This window comes from Elephantulus edwardii, unplaced genomic scaffold, assembly GCF_000299155.1.
Source record: "Elephantulus edwardii isolate Elephantulus edwardi_28Jun2011 unplaced genomic scaffold, EleEdw1.0 scaffold00026, whole genome shotgun sequence".
In the NCBI taxonomy this organism is placed as follows: Eukaryota; Metazoa; Chordata; class Mammalia; order Macroscelidea; family Macroscelididae; genus Elephantulus; species Elephantulus edwardii.
This window is the reverse complement of record NW_006399776.1, coordinates 5875847-5900685: the sequence shown is the minus strand read 5'-3', so window position 1 is coordinate 5900685 and position 24839 is coordinate 5875847. Positions and strand designations below refer to the sequence as shown.

At 38.1% G+C, this 24839-nt stretch overlaps 1 protein-coding gene and 1 pseudogene across 1 annotated transcript in view; both read right to left on the bottom strand.

Annotated features, from left to right (window-relative positions):
• Positions 1-12056, bottom strand: part of INO80 (INO80 complex subunit) — a 121666-nt gene extending 109610 nt beyond the window's left edge. Inside the window, exons 1-4 of the mRNA XM_006882999.1 lie at positions 11905-12056; positions 11487-11656; positions 11327-11394; positions 6801-6980 (exon numbers count right to left, since the gene is read on the bottom strand). Coding sequence (XP_006883061.1) covers positions 6801-6980; positions 11327-11394; positions 11487-11656; positions 11905-12047 — 561 coding nt within the window. The 5' untranslated portion in view covers positions 12048-12056. The remainder of the gene's footprint in view (positions 1-6800; positions 6981-11326; positions 11395-11486; positions 11657-11904) is intronic.
• Positions 12057-20891: 8835 nt separating this feature from the next.
• LOC102871839 lies at positions 20892-21660 on the bottom strand (annotated as a pseudogene).
• Between the last annotated feature and the right edge of the window lie 3179 nt (positions 21661-24839).

Genomic DNA, 24839 nt, shown 5'->3' with positions numbered 1-24839 from the left:
AAAACGGACGCTGTGGGTTTCAGGGTCTGGTTCTTCTATTTGTTTCTAAGAGTCACCAGCTGTCATGGATTGACCTGTTCCCGAAAAATATATTGTGCATAAACACAAATGTATAATTATATCTATTACTAAAAAAATATAAAAATATATGTTGTAAATACTAACCCTAATCTTTGGATGTAATCCCATCAGGAAAAGATGTTTTCACTGTTATGTTAATGAATCCTTTTCAGTAAAAGGCAAGTGTTAAACTAGTCTCTTCTGAGACAAAGATTAGACACGAAAATAAGCAAGTACAGATGAGGAAGACAGTTAACACAGGAATATCTGAAAGGAGCCCAGGAACAGAATCTACAAACAAGACAAAACCTTATGGCTGGGATCAACAGATAAGTGTTTCCTTAGAGATCGGGCCCTGATTTCTGGCTTCTAGGGTTCTAAACTATGAGGAAAAACATGTCTGTTTAATAAAGATATTCACTTGTGGTATTTCCATTCTTGTTGCTGTTAAGTACCATGGAGTTGGAACCGACTCACCGCTGAACTCCAATGAATGGATTTTCAGAGGCAGTAAAATGTATAGGAGTTGAATACTCATCTTTCTCTCATGGAACAACTGGTAGAGTTTAACTGAGTACCTTTGCACTGGCAGCACAATTCTTTACCAATAGCCACATGTGTTTCTGAGTATAACTCACAGCAACCACAGGTATGAATTCTGTCCTATACTCTGCCATCCTCACAATCTGTGACACACTGTGAGCACTGCTGCAGTCACTGTGTCAATCCACCTGGTTGCAAGTTTCTCTATTGTTGTCTTTCTACATTCCCAAACATGATGACACTCCCCAATGAATAGTGTCTCTCAGGAACATGCCCAAAGCATGTGAGACAAAGCTTCATTATCTGTGCCTCCACGGAACAATCTGGCTGCACCTTCTCCAAGACATTCTGCTTGTTCTTTTGGCAGTTTGGGGGACAGTCCGTACTCTTCCCCAACACCTCATTTTAAAGGCATTTATTCTTTTTTCTGCCATCCTTATTCATTGCTCAGCTCTTAGCAGCAAAGTAAGTGGTTGAAAAGACCATGGCTTGAATAAGACATACCTTAGTTCTCAATCTAACATTACTGCTCCTCAAAACTATGGAGAAGTCCCTAACTGCAGACTTTCTAAGTGCAATATGTCTCCTGATCTCTCGACTGCTGATACCAAGTGTACTGATTGTGAATCCAAGTAGGATGAATTTGTTGACAGTTTCAATTTTCTCTCCATCTATCATGATCTTTCCTATCAGTCCAGTGATGAGGATTTTTGTTTTCTTAATGTTGAGATGCAATCCATATTGCAGCGTTTGATATTCTGCAGCAAGTGTTTCAAGTTCTCCTCACTTTTAATAACCATCAACATAACAAAGGGTACTGATAAAGCTTCCTCTAATCCTACGACATATTTTTCTTTATAGAGTCCAGCTTCTTGAATAATTTGCTTAGCATAGAGAGTGAATAGGTATGGAGAAAAGAATACAACCTTGATGCACACTTTTCCTAATTTTAAACCATGAAGTGTTTAAAATTGCTCCGTTCAAGGCATTTCACCGAAGATGACATTCAGATGGCTAACAAACACATGAAGAAATGCTCAAAATCCCTAGCCCTAAGAGAGATGCAAATTAAAACAACTATGAGATATCATTTCACCCCAGTCAAAACAGCAAAATTTAACAGAACAGCAAGCAACAAATGCTGGCGAGGTTGTGGAGAAACTGGAACCCTGATTCATTGTTGGTGGGAGTGTAAAATGGTGCAACCCCTGTGGAAAGCAGTATGGCGCTTTCTCAAAAAGTTGCAAATAGAGATACCATTTGACCCAGCAATTCCACTACTGGGAATATACCCTGAAGAGACCATAGCTGACATCCAAGCAGATATATGCACACCCATGTTTATTGCAGCTTTGTTCACAATAGCAAGGAGTTGGAAACAACCTAAGTGCCCATCAACAAACGAATGGCTAGAGAAGCTGTGGTATATTTGCACAATGGAATACTATGCTGCATTAAAAAACAAGGAACTCATGCAATATTATTCAAAATGGTTGACTCTGGAGAACATTATGCTGAGTGAAATATCCCAGTCACAAAAGGACAAATATTACATGATGCCACTGTTGTAGAATGGGACTGTCCTTGGGGTTGGGGAGAGACTGAGTAAGATGGGTTCAATAATGTATACTGCACTGAAACAGAGGAGGGAGAAAACTGTTTAAAAGAGATATATAACTAGGTGTTTCTGTCATCACAGGAGTCTAGAGCGAGGGCTACATGGTGGAGGGCACCTGGGGGAGGGTTTGTAAAACAATGAAAGAATCTTTTCTTTTACTTTTCCATAATTTTTGACTCATGTACTTATAACTTGTTAGTCAAATTTGTGTCTTCTAGGTTGCAACACCCCCATGATACATCTTCAAGGATATGAACATGTACGGCCAAGCACAATCAATAAGAGTGCATCTAAATTCCAAAATCAATCTCCATAATAGTCTATGTGTTTCCTCCTGCCAAAGGGGCCCTTTAGAGTAGTGAGAGAAGATCTTCACCCTGAAACCCACAGCGTCCCTTTTCAGCAGGAAGTAGCTAAGAGAATACGCCATCCCCTTTTCCTTATCACTCAGGGTGAAGTCTCTCTCAGGGAGGAGTGATAGGGAATGGCAAAGGACACACTGACAAAGAAGATTAATCAGAACTGGCTTTGACAAGCACTGTGGCATTTGGACAAGAACAAACTGGGAGGAGGGTAGAGAGAATAGTGCAACAATGAATGAATGGAAACCCAAAATCTCTGTAAATGTTTATGAAAATTAATAAAATATAGAAAAAAAAATTGCTCTGTTCACAAAATAGCCTCTTGGACTAGGTACACGTTTCGCATGAGCACAATTAAGTGTCTGGGACTCTCATTCTACTCAATGTACAGCCATAATTTATTATGGTAATTTATGATACACACCATGCAGCCAATAAAGCACAATAATCAGTCTTCTGATATTCTTTGCTTTCAGCCAGGATCCATCTGACATTAGCTATCCAGCTTGAACTTTTGTCAGTTCTCTATGTATTGTTCTACCTTGTTTTGTTCTAGTCATTTTTGAATGATCTTCAGCAGTATTTTGCTTGCATGAGATATTAATGATATTGTCTGATAATTTCCTGTTGGATCACCTTTTTAGGGAATGGGACCAAAAATGAACAATAGTAAAGCAACACTAAAAACTAATGAGGGAGCTTTGCTGATAGAGTCTGTAGAAAGTTATGCAACTCCACAGGAACAAGATGGGTAATCTTTTCTCATGTGATTTCAAAACAAAACTCAATGCTATGATTTTGAACAATTGATAGGCTCTTCAGCAAGGTTGTAAATTACAAAAGAGGAAAACTGGTCATTTTTCTCTTTAACAGCTGCTGGTGGATTAAATTCTCCAGAGTAAACAAAATAACTATCTAGGGGCTAGGCCACCAAAGCTCCCCTGTCTGATTTATAGTCTTGGAAACTCAAGAGAGAATCAATTATAAGTTGGTTCTGATTCAAAGGCAATGAGAGTGAGAAAACAACTAAGACAGAAGCCATCTCAATTATCTAACCTTCTAAAGTTTCTCTTGCCAAGACATTGCTGTGCAGAGGTAACTCATAGTTGCTGTGATGCTGAACATGTGACAATGATGTGTAAATACAATAATGGTTACCCATGGTGGACAGTGTTTAGTGGAGCTCCCTGAGTAAAACAAGCTTGGAAGCAAGAGTGGCATCCACTTCTGAAACAGCTTCCCTCTGGAAACCCTATGAACTTGGAGAAACGATGAAAGGTATACAAGTGTTCAGACAGCACTTTGTAGCAAGAAGAAGACACTGCTCGACTCCAAAATCAACACTCTTACCACCAGCAGTTAGGAAATCAAAAGATGAACTACGTAAGGAAATCTTCTATTAGGGACCTCTCCCAAGTACTGAAATGCAACAATGTCAGTCTAGAGTGTAAGGTGCACCTAATCCAGGTCATGGTCTTTGTAATTACTTGCTATGCATCAGCTGGACAATGACTAAGGATGACAGAAGTAGAACAGATGCCTTTAAGCTGTGGTGCTGAAGAAGAGTCTTGAACATATCATAGACTGCCAAGAAAACAAGTAAGTCTGTCTTCGAGAGGGTGAAACCAAGTTTCTCCTTGAAGGCTAGGATACTGAAGCTCTATCTCACATACTTTGGGCATGTGCCCAAGGGGGATCGATCCTTGGAAAAGGGCATTATGCTTGGATGAATGAAGGAACAGCACAGGAGAGGAAGACCCTGGATAAGGTGGACTGATACAGTGACTGGGGCAACGGGGTGTGTCAAAATCAGTGAGATGGGCTCAGGATAGGGCAGATTTCGGAGACGCTATATAGAGGGATGCCGGGACTTAACAGTAACAAGACACTGTGTCAATATGATTGATATACAGTGCTTGCAATCCAATGCTGTCAAACTGATTCTGGCTCATAGCAACCAAACAGGACAGAGCAGAGCTGCTCCACAGTTTACCAATGCTGAAATCATACAGAGGCAGACAGCAGTATCTTTCCACTAGAGAGCAGCTGGTAGGTTCAGAGAAGCAATCTTTTGCTTAGCACTGGAGCACTTAAGCACTGCATCACCAAGGCTGTCAAACTCTTGGTGTTGCTGTTAAGTGCCATCAAGTCAACTGCTACTCAGTGACCATAAGAACAGTGGATCTGAACTTTGCCCTGTTTTGTACCATCTTCACCATCTCAAATATATATTAGCCCACAATGCTGCAGTCCCCATGGCAATCCACCTTGTCGAGGGTCTTCCATTCTTACACTGACCTTCCACAATCTTTCTACAAGATTGGTTACTCCTAACCAATGCTGAAGTTTCCACATGCTGAAGTTAGGTGACATCATATTTGACTCACAGAAAACTAGTAGGACAGAGTAGAACTGCTCTATGGATTCACTAGGTTATAATCTTTACAGGGGCAAATCAAGAAGTCTTTGTTCCTGCAGAGATATGGGGCAGGTTAATACTGCTAATCTTTTTAGCAGTCAAGTGTTTAACCACTTGTCATTAGGTTTCCCCTCTCCTCCTTGTTTTTCTTCAATTCTGTTGACATATTTTGTATAAACTGATCCCTAAATCTCACATTCAATTTATCACATTTAATGCAAATCATTAAAGGGGATTTGTCATTAAAATTATATAGTTCATTGTTGATCTTTTTTCCTGGGTTTAACCCAATTAGTTGTTTAGGAGGTGAAACCAGGATACAGAATAACAGAGATCTTGTATCAAGTTTTACACCCATGGCAAAATTAAATGCACCTTCATGGAACTATGTGTTTAAAGTTTATGGACCTTTCCAAATGTATTTTTTACCTTACTTTAAAAAAAATGAGTAAATATTTCAAACACTAAGTTTCCTAAAACTGTATTTTAAAGAATGCTTTAAGTTTGAATAAAGTTGGTCAATTACCTTATTCCCCCACCCCGACCCCTGGGTTTGTAAGCTTCACCATATTATTCAAAGCTCTCTGAATGAACTTTAGTAAATAGCTGGAAAGTTTAGGTCTTCAATTATATTCTGATAATTATGTACAAATTGTTAGAGGCCATGGTCTTTGCAATCACTTGCTATGCATCAGAGAGTTGGGCAATGACTAGAGGACAGAAGGAGAATTGATGCCTTTGAACTACGGTGTTAGAGAAGAGTACTGAATATATCATGGACTGCTAAGAAAACGAAGAGGTTCATTCTAGAAAGGGTTAAACAGGCTGCTCCTTGGAGGCAAAGATTCTGAAGCTTCATCTGACAGATTTTGGACATGTTTCAAGAAGAGACCATTCCTTGGAGAAGGACATCATGCTTGGAAGGGTGGAAGGACAGCGCAGGAGAGGAAGACCCTCTCTGATTCGTGACTGGGGTAATGGAGATAAGTTTGTCAGAGAAAATGAAATTGGCATAGGATAGAGCAGGGTTTAGGGCTGTTGTACACAGGGTGGCTATGAGTCTCAAGTGACTTGATGGCACATAACAACAACATGTACAAATACTTTCAAAAAACAATTTAGAAACAACCAAAGTTGCTTTGAAGAACAAATTTGTTATTCAAAAGTTAAACAGTTAGCATATGGTCCAGAAAATCCACACAGAGTGTATGAAAAACAATATATATCCAAACAAAAAACTTGTACATTTTCACAGCAGCATTATTAATAACAGTAAAAAAGTAGAAATATAGTTTCATCAATTGATGGACAAAATGTATAAAATTAAATACTATTTATTATTCAGTAATAAAAAGCAGTAAGTACTTTACAAGGATGAATCTTAAAAACACTATGTTAAGTAGAAGAAATCATACAATAAAAGACTACAGGTTCTATGAATCCATATGTATGAAATAGCTAGAATGGAAACATTTCTACAATTAGAGTGGACTGATGGGTGTGAAGAAAGGAAAGAAGGTGTAATAATCACTTAGGAGTGCAGGGTTTCTTTCTGGGGTGATAAAAATATTCTGAGATTCGTGATGATAGTTGTACAATTATGAATATATGGAAAAGCACTGGATTGTGCATTTGAAGAGGCTGACTTCTTTGGCATGTGAATTAAATCTTAATAAACTGTCATTAGAACAACCATACCATTTAACTATATGGTTAAAATGACATATCTTGAATAAATATAAACCAGAAGTTATGAATAGCCAGCATGAAGGTCTGAGGCTTCTCCTGAAACTCTCACCTCCTTGTCTTTACTATACTTATTCTGGTGAAGCTTCTTGTATTTGTGTAGTCGCAGCATATTGTGAAGTTCTTCTCGGCTGAGATTGAGTTCTTCTTCCTCTTCTTCCTCCTCCTCCTCCTCCTCATTGTCTTCACTCTGAGAATCTGCCTCACTGGACTCATCACTTAGCAGAATGCTCTAACAGGAAAGAAATGGAAATGTAACTTCCATTAAGAAACCATTCCTGTTCAAAGACCAAACATATTGCACATCCCCAAGCAATGACAAAAACATACTCATTCAAATTTCTCTAATAATTATATATCCATTCAATAGAAAAATAAATGAACATCAATTCAGTCTATCCCTATAAAGTGGAATAAATTCCATGGAAATTGTTAGGCATAAATTATAGAGCACTGAAACAGGAGCGATGCTGTCTGGAGCTCTGGTATCTTACTGGTAAGGAACCACACTGTAAGCACTAAGGTAAACAGTTTGAATCCACCAGCTTCTCGACAGGAGAAAGATGGGTAATAAACTCTCATGCAATTTACTGCTTCTGAAAACCAGCTATTAATTAGTTCCAACCCTACAGTAACAGCAGCAACAAAAACAACAATGCTGTCAAAACCAACAAGGCTGGAGGGCATGTAACTCAATCACTGCAGTTAAGCTATTCTGACTCATAACCCTCCATAAGGTTTCAAAGCCTGTAAATCTTTACTGGAGGAGAAGACTGTCTTTATCTCAAGGAATAACTGAGAATAACTGCTAGTCTTTCTGTGACCAGTGTAAGATGTAATGTGCTATGCCACCAGAAGGAGGTATTAAATACTTAAATTATGCATACAGTCTAATGAATCTCAACTAACAAAAAATAATAACAACAAAAGAAATCACCAACAAGATATAAAGAAATCTACAACCAGGAGAAGATAAAATAGATAAAAAGGACCTTCTAAGAATCAAATCCCTATGCATATCCAAAAACGTCTCCAACAGAGTAAAAAGGGAAGCCACAGACTGGGAAAAAGTATTTGGTAATGACATATCAGATAAGGGACTTATATCTAGAATTTATAAAATACTTGAGCACCACAAGATAAAGGTAAATAATCCAATTGAAAAATGGGCACAGGATATGAACAGACACTTCACCAAAGAAGACATTCAGGTGGCCAACAAGCACATGAAGAAATGTTCAAAATCCCTAGCTCTAAGAGAGATGCAAATCAAAACAACTCTATCATCTCATCCCAGTCAGAATAGCAAAATTTAACAGAACAGCAAGTAATAAACGCTGACGAGGTAGTGGAGAAACTGGAACACTTATTCACTGTTGGTGGAAGTGTAAAATGGTGTAACCACTGTGGAAAGTGGTGTGGCGCTTTCTCAAAAAGTTGCAAATAGAGATAACATTTCACCCAGCAATTCCACTACTGGGAATATATCCCAAAGAGACCATAACTGACATCCAAGCAGATATATGTACAATCATGTTTATTGTGGCTTTGTTCACAATAGCAAGAAATTGGAAACAACCCAGGTGCCCATCAACAAACGAATGGATAGAGAAGCTGTGGTATAGTCACACAATGGAATACTATGCTGCATTGAAAAACAAGGACCTCATGCAATGTTATTCAAAATGGGTGAGCCTGGAGGACATTATGCCACGTGAAATATCTCAGTCGCAAAAGGACAAATACTGCATGGTGCCATAAAATGGGACTGATATCAGGGTTGGGGTAAGACTGAGAAAAACTGGATAAATTGCATATACTGCACCGAAACAGATGGAGTAAATAATTTAAAAGCGATATATGATAGGGTATTATGGTTATCACAAGAGTCCACAATTAAGGTTGCATAGTGGAGTGTACTTGGGGCAGTGAGAGGGGTGCGGGGGGATTGTGTACCAGGGAGGGAGTTTTTCTTTTACTTTGCAAAGAAAGGAGCGAAGTGGGGGGAGGGGGAGGGCTGGGCAGGGAGAGAAGTGCAGCAAAGAATGAATGGAAATCCAAAATCTCTGTAAATATTCGTTAACATTATTTAAAACAACAACAACAACAAAAAACACACAAAACAAGAATTAGGTGCTGATCAAAAAGTTGGCAGTTCCAGCCTCTGGGTCATATGGCGAAATATGGGTTATGTGCGAGATGTGACAATCTGTTCCAGGAAAGATGTATCACCTCTGGTGAGAACTAACTCAACAGCAAAAAGATTTTTATAATTGAAAACAAAGTAATGTACCTTGAGCATTTCAAATGTCCCTAAAATTTGACAGAGCAGAATAGAATGTAGCAGTGCTTTTACTACTTTATTTTGCAAAAGCAACAAGGAGGTATAGTGGGAGTGGGGTGGGGGGAAATCACAGAAGTAAAGCAATTACATTACTAGGAGGATGCAGATGTCTATGGGGTTGTGGCTACATGAAGTGACATGACCAGAGAAAATAACACACAAATGAGTGTCTATAAAATATTTTTCAGGCGATCTCTGGTGGCCTAGTGGCAAGAAGCTGCACTGCAATCCCAGGGGTGTGCGGTTCAAATCCACCAGATGCTTTCCTGGAGAAGGAGGAACCATCTCCTCCTGTACCAGTCAAATCTGATCTGATGGTACACACACACAAATAATAAAAATTTAAAAAAAAAAATTTCAATATGTCAGCATAAACTTTTATTTTTTTAGAAAAACACCCCTATAGTTACTTACAGTAATAAAAACATATTTTATAAAAAAAAGATATAAAGGAATACAGAAAACATGATGGCTAAAAGCAGAAACAAAAGGAATATTCTTCAATTAATGAATTAATAAAGAAAGTGCATACAATCAAATATTAAGCCACCAAAAAAAAAGATAAATAGTGTTTCTGAACAGCAGTGAAACTTTGAAAACATTACATTAAATGAAAGAAAGTAGACACAAAAAGGACACATATTATATAATAACATTTATATGAAATACTTAGAACAAGCCACTCCATGGAGACAGAAAGCAGATTACTGGCCAGGGAGAGGAACCAAGAGAGAGTGACTGGTGAAGAGTAAAGGTTTTGGTTTATTGTAGTGCTTTTTCCCCCAGGTGATAAAATGGTCTGAAATCAGACAATGAAGATGATTATACAACTTTGTGGATATATTTAAAATCAATTAATTGTACAGTTTAAAGACTTGTTAATACTATCTCGATTTTACAATGTAATTGGTATGCATAGACTTCTACATTCTCAACAGCCTAAAATCAGATAAAAAGCACATTATACCTTAGTCTAGAAGTATTAATGAAAAAGTATCTGTAAATTACTCTGAGCTATTCACAAGAAAGGTATAAACTAATGAAACAATCTGTTTTACTACAAGAAATACTATGCTTGATTCAGTTGGTTCAGATCATAATCTTTTTGAAGTAGAGAGATAACTATTCCCTGCTTATAAACATTGCTATGGCTTACTACTTTAACAAAAGTACAAAATCTAAATTTCTTCACATGCTATCCAAGCCCCTCCACAAACAGGCTCTCTACCTGATTTGTCTACCATCAAGGCCCTCCACAATCAGGCTCTCTACCTGACTGTCTACCATTCCGTTCATTCACCACACTCAAGCCATATCACACTGTTTTCTTGCTCACACTTGTTAGTTGTACTTCCTTTTTCAGGACTTTTGTAGTTGTTCTTTTGATTGAGACCTGGGGCTTTCTCTGATCATTTAGAAATCAGCTGAAATGTGACTTCATTAAAGAAGTCATCCATATTCATCTGTATACAGATATAATGACTGTCTCGTTTAATTAGACTATAAGTGTAACAGGACAGAAAGCTTCTTTATCTGTTCGGTGATATATCCCTAATACCTACTATAGTACTTGAACAGTAGGATGTCCTCAGTAAACAGCTGTTGAATAAAAGAAATACTCAGAAGTTCTGGTGGCCTAGCGACAAGAAGCTGCACTGCAATCCCAAAGGCGTGCAGTTCAAATCCATCAGATGATCAGCTGGAGAAGGAGACAATCTCCTCCTGTGCCAGTCGGATCTGACTCAAGGTAAACAAAAAAAAAAACAAACCAAAAACCAAACAGCCAAACCTCAGGAACTGATGAAAAAGTAGATGTATTTTCCTAATGAAATGTCGGCCACACAGGACACATCAATTTTTTCCCCTTATCACTATCTTACCTTTTATAATTCTGTGTTATTAAAAATGTTTGCTAAAATGACTGTATTGAATTATCTAGATTTTCTCTATAATCTCTTTAGAAAACAATGTCTAGAACAAGATTCATTTCTAGGAAAATCTCAACCAACCAGCCAAAATGAATCAATAACTCTTATATTAGAAATTTTCATAGGTACTTAGATATTACTGTTAGGCTACTAACTGAATGATTGATAATTCAAATACCTAGCTACTCTGAAGAACAAAATGAAACCATCACCTCTTATAAAGATTTACAGCTTCAGAAACTCAATGAAGGTCAGTGGGTTGGGTTGGGTTTATTTGGACTATAAATATTTTGCCTTATTGCTTACCTTTAACCATTTTCTACTTTTCTTCAGCTTAGAGAAGTTATATAAATTCCCTTTGTCAGATCTTGATTCTGTATAAAGAAACAGAAAGAATACAATAATGAACGATAATTACCCAAGAGAAGGAACTGCTCAAAGAGGGATCTCACACCACCACACTGACCTGACTGGAGGACTCCATTCAGTGAGTAAGTATTTAGCATTCCAGAGCTGCTTGCTCCGGAAGTTTCACCAAGCAATGAATTTGGAGGTTCTTCCTTAACTTGTATTAAGGGATCCCCAGACTGGGGCAGTAAAGGATTACTGTCATCCAGTCCATCTTCACTGTCATCACTATAAAATGAATAATGTTGAGTTCACAATCACATATGAAGCAGCAAAACTGTAAAATCCATGGTTAACAGAAATAAGCATTATAGAAAAGAAACTGATCCTTTGAAAAAGACTATTTTATTTAAAAGTAGGAAAAAGAAAGTATTAAACATATCTCAGACTAGAAAATACCTTAAAATCTAGAAGGATGACAGGACTTCAGAAATAAAATGCTATGCTGGGAAGAATTAAAAGATGGAACAGTATACCTAGAAATATTCCTGTTGAAGATGGCTGTTGTCTGTCGCAAGAAATGGTCCAACCGGAGGGCCTTCTCCAGGTACTGAAGATAGAGGGGCTTTGCCAGCTCAGTGCAGCTGCCATCGTCCCCGGCATCCAACTCCGAGGCCATAGAACAAATCTGTCTTCATGCACAAAGGCCTTCAACTGCAGGGCTGCATAATGAATATAAGTAGTGAATGATGAAATACTACTCATTCTCTCTTTTGCCCTCCGTGAGATAAGAATTCAGACTTCGAAAGACGTAAGATACCGAGAAGATAGAAGTCTGCAGAAAGATCATGATACAGCTCTGAAACACTGCCTCCTAATCCAAATGCATAAGTTAGAAACACAGGAATAAAAAAAAAACCCAAAACTATGATTAGCTTCAATGAAAAGTCACGTTTTGTATTCTTTTAAAGTGTCTTAAACTTCTTAATCACTTCACATTCTCCTCACAATTAACTAATATTCTAAACTGTACGTGGCCTAGTGGTAAGGTGTTAATTTACCAACCCAAAAGCAGGCAGAGCAAATTCATCAGCTGGTCCAAGGCAAGCTCTTCTCATGTGATTTACAACTTCTGAAAACCTACTGCAGAGTCAGTCGGCTGAGTTGGTTTTGATTCAATAGCAGTGAGTTTTTTCTCAACTATGAAGAAACAGTTACGCAAGTATATACTCCAAGCTCACTTATTGTAAACCTCAGAGGAGGAAAGCTTGTATTCAGCACCATGTTCAAGATAACTGTTTCCTTCTTCACTTTGTACTTATTTCTACATGTGTATTTTATTTACAAAAGAATATTTTGTGCAAAATGTGTATTATGATTTGTATACTTCAAAACTTTTATTATTTTCCTAGGTGCTTTATATAATATCTTTTTACATCTTGATGACTAACTTCAATTTCATTTTTCTCCTGTCCAATAGATTTTTTTCCCCAATAGATTTAATGTTACAAGATAAAACTGGTATCATGAAAATCTCATTCAAGTTAGATATTGTCCCCAATTAAGTGTAACCAATAGTGAACTGAACAGTCTCATGATGGAAATGGGATGTCAAGTTGAAACCAAACAGTATGTTATATTAACAATGAACGCATTTTTTTAATGAAGTGAGGAGGATGTAGGGAGGAAAATGTGCAATGAAAATCCAACTTTTCTGTAAACTTTTGTTAAAATCGTAATTATAAGGGCGGGGGGAAGAAATCCAAAGATGTGTTGCCTTAGGAGAATATGCTGTCAAGGACCTCATCAAAGTGCTAAAGGGTAAAGATGCCAGTTTAAAAACTAATATGTGCATGATCCAAGCCTTGCAGGAATGATCTCCAAAGTTATATAGCTGGAGCCTCTCTACTATTTACTCTTTCAATAAAACAACAAAGCTATCATGTCACTTACTAATTTAGAATCCTTGAATGGTATTGCATTAACCTTAATAAAATTGAAAATTAATTTTAAAACACACAAACAGTATAATGGACGAAGAGCTAGAAATTAGTAAGTAAAAAGTATCCTAGGCCTAAAACTTTAAGGGGGGAAAAAACCCCCACATATTTTAATGTTTTCATTAAGTTTTAAACTTAAACATAATTTTAATGTACCTGAAATTAAAAAAGACACCAGAAAAAATTATTTTCATCTTAAGTAATCACAGTCCAACTCCAGAAACCTTCAAAGTCTGATCGCTTATCATTCTCATCACTGAATTATTTCAGAGTGGCTTCAATATGATCTTCTATGACTTCTGAACTGATGTCATCATTCTGTCTTTGGCAACTTCAGGGTCATCATGAGTATTCTGCTGGTACACAACCCCAGCTACTTCAGATGGTTTCTGTAATTGTTTTCCTCAAGCAGAAGCCACCCACTTGCAGATTTCTGTAAATGTCATCTGCTAGTCATCCTGATGTTGTGAACTCAGAGTGCAGCTATTAATCTCACTCTCTTATCATGAAAATTTTGAACAGGTGGCCAACTGCTTTATCTAGGAGCTACAGTTTACAGATTAAGTTATCAGGTATGACCATTATATGGTCACAAGTTAGTATTTTTATTTTTTAGTTTTATTGTTTTTGTGTGAGTGTACCGTCAAATCAGATCTGACTGGTACAGGAGGAGATTGTCCCTCCTTCCCCGGCAGAGCACCTGGTGGATTCAAACCATGAGCCTCTGGGATTGTAGTTGCAGCTCCTTACCACTAGGTCACCAGAGCTCCCCACAAGTTAGTATTTTTAAACATCTTAAAATTCTGTGATCAACCATGGTATAAAAACAAATAGCAAAGTTTTCCAAATAGAACTTCCTTTACCTAATTCTATTTATCTATTTTTTTCATAATATCACAGTTTTTTGATTAATTCCTTCTTACTACAGTGAATATACACAATGTTGTAATTTTTTGAGAAGCATGCTAACTCTTGAACCACCATGAACTTTCACCTCACAATACTCATAATGCAACCAAGGTCTACAGTAAAGCATACTCTCTCATGCTCAATAGTTATAATTTTTAATTTTGGTATCTGAAGCAAAATAGTGAAAGATATCAGAACCTTGTCCATTGCAGAGATACCATATTCATCATTACAGTGATGAATTCACATAAGTTGATTATCTTTTGGGCCCAGTCATCTGGAAGTTGCTGGCTCACTCTTTCTCTCACTGTCATCAGTTTCTGGGACTGTAAATCACAACAGGAGGAGACTGCTCATCTTTCTCCCTTGGAGTCACTGGTAGCTTTGAACCAATGAAGATGCTCTACAGACTAGCCACCAGAGCTCCCTTACTGGTCTACTGTGGTTCCAGTTGACATGACATTGAATTGTATTCCAATAACATGATATTGTTGTTGTCAAGTGGCATGGAGTTAAGTATGACTCACAGTGTCCCCAGGAACACTAGAGCTGAACCCTAAGCCATCCTTATCATCTTTGATGTAATTGATCTCATTGCTGCAGCCACTAGATATAATTATCAACATAAATAAAACCAAACAGACAGCCTCATTTGTTTCTCTTCAATTACCAAGGTATTATCAGCAGCCCTGCTGGTACAGCGGTTAAAGAACCTGGCTGCCAACAGAAAACTGGCAACTTGAACCCAAGACCCACTCCACAGGAGAAAGGTGTGGTGGTCTGCTTCTGTAAAGATTTACGGCTCTGGAACCCTACTGAACAGTTATACTCTATTCTATGGGATCACTGTTGTTTTTATTGTTACATGCCATCGAGTCCTCTGAGGCTCATAGTGACCCTACATACAACAACCTTAAACCCTGCTCTATCCTATGCCAATCTTATTTTCTCTGGCACATACATGCCCCTTACCCTAGTCAATGAATCAATACATCTCATCGAGGGTCCTTCTCTTGCACTGTCCCTTCACCTTCCCAAACATGATGTCCCTCTCCAAGGACTGGTCCTGCCTTGCAATATGTCCAAAGTATGCTAGATGAAGCTTCAGAACCCTCACCTCCAAGGAACAGCCTGATCTCACTCTCTCTAGGATGAAACTGTTTGTTCTCCTAGCAGACCATAGTATATTCAACACTTTTCTCCAGCACCACAGCTCAAAGGCATCAATTCTCCAATCATCCTAGTCATTGTCCAGCTTTCTGATGCATACCAAGTAATTGCAGAGACTACAGCCTGCATCAAGCACACCTTAGTCTCCTGACTGACATCGTTGTTCTTCAGTACTTTGGAGATCTCTGACAGCAGACTTTCTCAATGAAATTTGTCTTTTAGTTTCCTGGCTGCTGATACAAAGGGGGCTGATTGTGGGCCAAATAAACTAAAGCTGTTAACAATCTCAACTCATCACCATCTATCATGATGCTGCCAACAGGCTCATTGTTGAGAATCTTTGTTTTCTTGACGTTGCACTGCAGTCCTTGACCTTCTGCAACAAGCACTTCATATCCTCTGTTTCAGCAAGGTTGTGCCATCAGCAAAATGCAGACTGTTGATGAGTCTTCCTCCAATCCTGATGCCACATTTCTCCTCATAGAGCCCAGCTTCCCAGATAATCTGTTCTGCATTTAGATTGAAAATGTATGATAACAGGACACATCCCTGGCACACACCCTTCCCAATTTTAAACCATGCAGTGTTTCCTTGCTCTGTTCTGATGACTGCCTCCTAGTCCAAGCACAGGTTCTACATAAGCACAATCAAGTGTTCGGGGATTCCCATTCTTCTCAGAGTCAGCCAGTTTGCTATGTTCCACACAGGTAAAGAAGTCAGAATTGACTCAATGACAATGAGTTTGATTTTTAGGTTTTATATTTTTAGGTTTGATAATGTCCATATTCTACTAGATCACTCTTTTTGAGAATTGTAACAAATATGGATCTCTTCCAATCAGTTCTTGTCACAGACTAGCGTCATCCAGGGATACATCTGTTTGTTGAAGCATGCAACTGGTATTCCATCAATTCCTGGGGCAATTTTTTTTTCCAATACCTTCAGTGCAGCTTGAACTTCTTCCTTCATTACCAACCAATTCTTGATAAAATTGCTTCTTCCTGAAATGGCTCCCTGTCAGCCAGTTCTTTTTGGTACAGTGACTTTATACACTGCCACAGTATATTCTTTCCACCTTTTCATTTTATGCTTTTTACATCATTCAAGATTTTAACTGTTAGGCAGGAAGTAAGGAAACAGATATCTTGAAACCCTGTCAGTGAAAATGTTAAATATTGTAGTTACTTCAGAAACCTGTTTGGCAGTTTCTTAAAAAGTTGAACATATCCTAAAGTCTTGAACTGAACTTACTCCTGTGACTCATACTTTTAGATAAGTCTGTAACTATAGACTACAGTCTTCGACTTTCTGCAGCAAATGCTTTAAGCCCTCCTCAGTTTCAGCAAGGAAGGCTGTGTTATCTGCATAATACTGGTTACTGATGTGTTTTCTTCCAACCCTGAGGCCATACTCCTCCTCGCAAAGTCCAGCCTCTCAAATAATCTGTTCTGCATACAGACTGAAAAGGTATGGAAACAGAATGGATCTCTGGCACACTATTTTCCTGACCGTTTCTTTGCTCTGTTCTGACTGCCTCCTACTCCAAGTCTGTATTTCGCATGAGGACAATCAGGTGTTCTAGGATTCCCACTCTTCTCAAGGTTAGCCATAATTTATTGTGATCCACGCAGTCAAAATGCCTATACATAGCCAATGAAACACAGGTTGACATTCTTCTGGTACTCTCTGCTTTCAGCCAAGATTCTCTTGACATTGACAATGATGTCCCTTGTGCCAAAGCCTCTTCTAAATCTGGCTTGTATTTCCAGTACCTCTCTATGGTTCCAGTTGTTTCTGGAGCGTGCAATATGGACTGACGCTCAACATCAAGAAAATAATTCTCACCACTGGGTCAACTGGCAGCACCATGTTAGAGAAGAAATTTCAGCTTGCTCGGTTCCACAATCCACACTCTTGGCACCAACAGTTAGGAAATCAAAAGACCAACTATATTAGGAAAATCTGCTCTCAGAGACCTCTCCAGAGTGCTGAAGAGCAACAATGTCAGTTTAAGAGATTAAGAAACCTGTGATATAGCCTTTACAAATACTTGCTATGCATCAGAAAGCTGCATAATAACAAAAAACGACAAAAGAATAATTGAGTTGTTGTGCTTAATATACCATGGACTGCCAAGAATAGATCTGTCCTGGAGAGGGTGAAATCAAGCTGCTCCTTAGAGGCAAGGATTTTGAAGCTACAGCTGACATACTCTGGGCATGTTGCCAGGTGAGACCAATCCTTGGAGAAAGATATCATGCTTGAAGGGTGGACAGACAGTTCACAAGAGGAAGATCTTGGATGAGATTTACACAGTAGGTAACTAGGGTAATGTGGGCAGGTGTGTCAGAGATGGTGAATTAGCTCATGATAGAGCAGAGTGCAGAGCTATTGTGCATAGGGTTGCTATGAGTCATAGTCAAAACAATGGGCACATAACAACAACATAACTACAGACAGGCTTGTGAGACAACACCAGAGAGGAATTCATAACCTTAGAACAAGATCAAAAGGGCCCAAGAAGAAAGCTCAGAGGCAGGAAAAGTCAGGAAAGAATGATGAACAGTCAAAGCCACAGAGAGAAAGGTGGCAAGAGTATTATTACACTGTGAAAACAACAATGTCACTGAACAAAAGGTATACAAATTGTATTAAAAACCGATTTGTTTTGTAAACTTTTATCCAAATCACATTTTTTAAAGTTGAATATAAATTTATTATAAGACATAGCACTTTATCTATCCCAGAAAAATGAAATCATATTCTTTTATGCTTATAATAGTATTAATTAGAATAGTAAAAAAGTGAACTAATACTAATATCCAATTAGTGAATGGGTAAACTAAAAGCAGCACACTCATGAGATATTACTAACAACAGAAAGAAAACAAAATGATACTTAGAAGTCAAGGAATTAACAAAACAAAACACAATCTGCTAAGTGAAAGCCAGTCACAAAAGGTCACATATTTTATTACTCCACACACAAAGGAGATTAAGAGCTGTCCGGACCTGAAAGTGTAAAGATTGTAAATGGGTACAAAGGAACTTTTTGGGGAGAGGGGGAAGCTTGACATTCTACACCTGTCAACTACGGTATTGGCTGCACAACGCTGTAAATCTGTTAAAAATCAATAAACTGTTTCTTTAAATCAGATTACTTTTTATACGGCATATAAATTATCAGTAATAGTCTTTAAAATTGTTTCAAATACTTAAGAATTCTACTTTTAACATGAGCCCCAACATGTATCACAGAAAATTTTTAAAAGAAGAAAGCAAAACTCACTAAATTAGAAAACAGCAAATAATTTGTCTTGATGTACATGTATAAAGGATCTTATGTTCTATTTATTTAGCTTATAAGGAGCACAGTCCTTATCTTAGTTTTCAAGGTTGTTGTAACAAAATACCATCAAGTGAATGGCTTTAAAGAACAGAAAATTTATTTTCACAGTTCTCGAAGTTAGAGTAGCTGAGTTCTTCTGAGGGCAGGGAAAAGGATACTCATCCACACCTCTCCTAGTTTCTGGTAGCAGATTCTTGGCCATCCTCGGTTGTCAATAACTTCACATGAACAATCATCTTCCTGTTTCTGTCTGCTCTACTCTTTTATTAAGCACCACTTTCATAGAGTAAGGACTCACCATATTACAGTATGATCTTATTTCAAAAAGACCTTATTTCCAAGTAAAATTATACTCAACAAGAGTATTGTTAGGACTTCAACATTCTTTGAAGGGGACAAAATTTATCCTATAACAGTTTTATGGGCATATATGAATAAAAAAATATAATCTAATAATTCAAAATGAACTTATTTTAAAAATGATGCTCTCAGCAACTAAATTGTATGAATATGAATTAAAAACCAATATGCCCAGGAAAAACCAGTTACTTCTGTAGTCTTAACACTATTCAATACTACTCAGTAACAATCTTGTGGTATGAGTCATCCCAATGTTATTACTGACAGCTGAAATGGTAGCTGTGATGTATCAATTTATTTTCAGAAAGCTACACGGAGGGAGTATCTATAGTCATGTGGTTCATGATATATCAAGAAATCTTATGGTGATATCTGCAAAGTGAAATAATCCCTTTTAATGTTCAATTAACCTTTTAAGATCAGTAACCCTTATATTCAGCCCAGATGCCCAGGTTATTAGTCTCTTAACTGCTGCTCTATTAATCTATATATACATATTTTTTCTAGTTTTAAAAAGTCCACTTTATTCCACGTAACACTTAGATATTATTTACATCTGAAAAAGAGATGGCCCATGAGACAGATCTATGAGAAAACACTATATGTCTGAATTTTATGCATTTCTGGGTATTGCTAGACAAGTGTTATTGCTATTACATTATAAAAACTATAAAAGGAGACTATCAATGAATTTAAAAAGTAGTACATTCATTTGTCCCTTAAAATAGGGGTATACAACTATTATAACATCATCATAAGCTGTTTATAAAATGTAATTTTATTTTATGTTTCTCTGCTGTTACATAGGGTATAACAAGGTCTTTTAGGGACTATTTATTGTCAATGATTAGCAACATAAAATCAAGTTCAGCTCTCTAAATAACAATCACTAGACAAACTGGACACCTCCTCACTTGTGCACAAATCTGCATGGAAAAGTACTAAAGTTTTGGACTTGTATACTTTGTTTCCACTTTCTAGTGTAGTAAGAAATGACATGCATTTTAATTGCCAAAAGTAACGCTTGTATTCTGGCAGCAACATGCTACTTTTATTACAAAGTAAAGTGACTACCAGAACTAAAGGCAAGAGTGTAAGTGAATTTTTATAGGGAAGGGAAGTTGTCAATTTAAACAGCAGCAAATTAAGAGTAAATAGGAAACTCCCTTTTATCGCATATATACATGACCTCCATAATACATTATCTAAGAGGCACTTCAATGTGTGACCCCAACGACCCTCAAGCCAGAAATGTTCACTATCTTTCCATTCAATCTAATACTTCTGAATTCCCACTAAGAGCATGGAGAATTGGTTACTGAAAGGAAACCCCAAACAAGAGTAAGGGAAGGATGCAGAATATTCTTTAATTGTAATTAACTACATTTTGGTATCTTCACAGTAATACAAAACACAGTTACTTGTAGAACTGATTCAGATTACTTAAATACCGGATACACTTTAATTTTCTACGTAAGTGTTTGGAAGTTATTTATGTTTATATGAAATTAAGCTATTAATACTTTTCTACAGCAGTAACTGCACACCAGGAAGGCCAAGACAAACACAAATCAAGGAGTGGAGTTTTCCCAAAACTGCAGTGTGAAAAGACTATAAATAGTTGATTCCATACACATGAATGGGTTTCTTTGCTATAGAAAATCCAAGTGGAATAAGGAATGGAGATGTGTTAAAAGGTTTCTTGAGGGGGAGAAGGATGACACCCTGTGAGCCTTTAGTTTTCTGCCCCTTCTGCTGTATCACGTCCTTCTCCTGCTGTATCACGTTCTTCTCCTGCACTGTCTGATATCCATAATGTTAAGCTGTCCTTAAGCAATGGAATGGTTAAAGCTGCTGCCTTAGTATGAATCTTCTTTCACTGTATCAAGTTCTGTGATGGCCTCCATCAAAAGCCGTTTTATTTAGCCAGTGTACAGACAAGATCTGGGTTATTAAAGATCTTATAGTAAAATAAAGAAAAGTTAAGAGCCAGGCCCAGGTGGATAGGATGTGTGGGTTGCATCTCCTTCTTGCTTATATCAAATGCCTCTTTGGTAAGCTCCTTGAGAATTACCCATAGTTTGTTTTTGATCATCATCACATGCTACTTAAGCAAAGTACTGGAAATAATCTCCCTTCATTTTCAGATAGAATACTTTACTCTCTGGATTAGTTGCATTGGTTATTAAATACTTATCCAATAGTTCAAGGATAGTAGTGCAGATGCACCTCAGCTCAGACTCTACTTTCTCTTGATAGTCCTTAATCACCTGCAACTTATCAGAAGTGTCGGTTTTCTGCTCGATGCTCAAGATGACCCTCCAGGCAGCCCAGCAGCCCCCAACCACGTTCTTGTAGGCCACCTACGGCAGGTTGTGCTCTTTGTTGGACAGACAGCTCAGCCCCCTGCTCTGTCACAGCCTTCATGCAGGTGGCCATGTCGTCATAGAGCTCAGCCTGCTCAGTCAGCTTTGTTTCTGGATCAACTCATTCTTCTCCATGGTGGGGTGCCGGCGTGCAGAGCTGGGGGAGGTGGGGACAGGGGAGAGGTGACCAGGAGAGGAGGCGAAGGCAGCAAGAACCAGGTCGGATGAGGGAGAGAGCCCTCCTCGAAAGCCTTCACCATTTCTGCAGCCACAACAGGGGTCCCACCACTTGACCTGCTTTTAGCTTTAGCGAAGAACACTCCCATCTCAGCCTATCCCGGAGTCAAGGGTGGTGGCGGCTCGATAGCCCAAGCTTCTGCTGCCCCTCTACTAATCTGTATTTTTGTCTTTCCACATTTCTCTTTCATTCACAGAAAACTGCCAAGACTATACGAACTAACTAGTTGTGGTTCAACTTCAGAAGAGAGCTTGCCATTTTCAATTAATTCTTATCTACCACTTACCAATTTTTGAATACATTCTCCAATACTACACTACTTAAATAGGTTCCCTCTTCTTCAAAACTCTGAACTCTATCCCACTCACTTCAGGAGAGCTTTCGGAAGAACACTCTTCATTTTCTTTTATGCCACCTTAACACACTGGTTTTCTCTTTGATCCTCCTTGGTATCTGACTCACTAGTATAACACATTTTATCAGTATACAACTGTCACCTGTCAAAGTGAGTCTGTATACTGGTGCAATGTTATAACTTTTATCTTCACATATAATGTCCCCATGTAAATAATGTGAACACATATATAATGCTCATACTACAGGAAATATACGCAATTCTCCATACCTATTCAATCTGTATGCTGAGCAAATAATTCAATCTGAACTACATGCGGAAAAATGTGGCATCAGAATCAGAAGACTCAACAACAACCTGCATTATGAAGATGACACACAACCTTGCCTGCTGAAAGTAAGGGGGTCTTGAAGTACTTGCTGCAGAAGACCAAAGATTATGTCCTTCAAATTGGACTGCATTTCAAGATCAAGACGACAAAATTTAAAAAAATAAATAAATAAATGACAAAATATTCTCATCAGTGCACTGTACATAACATCATGTTAGATAAAGATTTACATTGTCAACAATTTCATCTTACTTAGAACCAGTCAACGCTCTTGGTACCAGCAGTCCGAAGACATAGCACTGGGCAAGACTGCAATCAGAGACTTTTCCAAATTACTGAGGAGCAAAATGAGGACTAAGTCTGAGGACTAAGGTGCCTGATTTCAGATCATGGTCTTTTCAATAACTTGCTATGCTTCTGAGAGCTGGACAATGTAAAAGGATGAAAGAAAAACTGATGGCTTTGAGTGTGGTGTTGAAGAGGAGTACTGAATATCCCATGAACTGTCAAAAAAAAACCCAAACAACAAAACCCAAAAAACCATATAGCTTTGTTTTGAAGCAAGTACAGCCAGAATGCTCCTTAATGCAAAGATAACAAAGTTTTGCCTCACATAATTTGGGCCTGTTGCTAGGAAAGGCCATCCCTTAGAGGCAAACATCATGCTTAGGAAGGTGGAAGGTCAGTGAAAGAGAGGAAGGTTCTCAACAAGATAAGACTGCAGCAGTGACTGTAGAAATGGGCTCAAATATATCAAAGATGATAAGGATAGCAAAGGACAGGACAAAGTTCAGATCTGCTGTGTTCTTAGGTTCACTCTGAGTCTTACTCTACTCAATAGCATATAACATCATCATCACCACCACAAAAAGAAACTAACAAATTCTATAACATGTGCATTATTTATTTAAGATATTTATGTGTGTTTTACTTGTACTCTGCATTACCTTATATAATGCAGGTCATAGGAATCTTGGTGGTGTAGCTGATACGGGGCTGTGCTGCTAACTTAAAGGCCACATCTCTCTGGTGGTCTAGAAACACCAGCAAGTCTAAGGAAGAAAGACAGGTAATCTCAGCCTATGTGATTTACAGCCTGGAAATCCAATGGAGGGTCAGTTATGACTCAAGGGCAGAGAGGTTTCTTAGGTTTGAAAGTAGATTATGTCTATACAATTATATTTTAAAATACATGTAAGTTGTAATTACTTATTGAGGTTTCTCCAATATATTTCAACTAAGACATAATTTTCATTATATACAAATATATTATCTACAGGTTGTGCCTGATTCAGGCCATGGTCTTCGTAATTACTTGCTAAGCATCAGAAAGCTGGAAAATGAGTAAGGATGATAGAAGAATTGATGCCTTTGAGTTGTGGTGCTGGAGATGAGTACTGAATATGCTATGGTTTGTCCTGGAGAGGGTAAAACCAGGCTGCTCCTTAGAGGCAAGGATTTTGAAGCTGTCTGACATAGTTTGGGCATGATGCAAAGAGAGATCAGTCCATGAAGAGAGACATCATGCTTGAAAGGGTGGAGGGTTGACACAGGAAAGGAAGACCCTGGATAAAATAGACTGACTCAGTGACTGAGGTTATGAGGTTAAGTGTGTCAGAGACAATGAAAGTGGCTCGGAAAAGAGCAGGATTTAGAGCTGCTGTACATAGGGACACTATGAGCAGGTTCAGAGCTGTTGTACAGAGGATCATTATGAGTCACTATGACTCAACGGCATATAATAACAGACTGCATTTGAAAATAGAAGAAATAATACAGTATCTGTAGTAAGAAAGGTGAGATGGGTAGGATAAAGTTGAGAATCACCCTCTCTAAAATCATGAGTGGAAGGAAGTTGATACCACTAACTCTTACATCTGGATCTTTGAATGTCTATGTTGTTGTATATTTTCGAGTCGAAACCAACCCATAATAGGTAATCCTCTGGAGGATTTTCAGAAACAGTTAATTACACGAAAGGAGACCACCCATCCTTCTCCCGTGGAGCAGCTGGTGGACTCAAAATACATGTCTGCAGGAGTGCAGTGCAGCTTCTTGCCACTAGGCCACCAGAGCTCCCTAGAAAGCAAAGAATACCAAAAGAATGTCTATCTGTGCTTCATTAACTATGCAAAGGCTTTTGACTGTGTGGATCACAATAAGCTGTGGCTGACTCTGAGAAGAACAGGAATCCCAGAACATCTGATTGTGCTAATGCAAAACCTATACTTGGACCAAGAGGCAGTCGTCAGAACAGAGCAAGGAGACACCACATGGTTCAAAATCTAGAAGGGGGTCCATCAGGGATGTATTCTGTCTCCATACCTTTTCAATCTGTATGCAGAACAGATCATCTGAGATGCTGGGCTGTACAAGGAGGAATGTGGCATGAG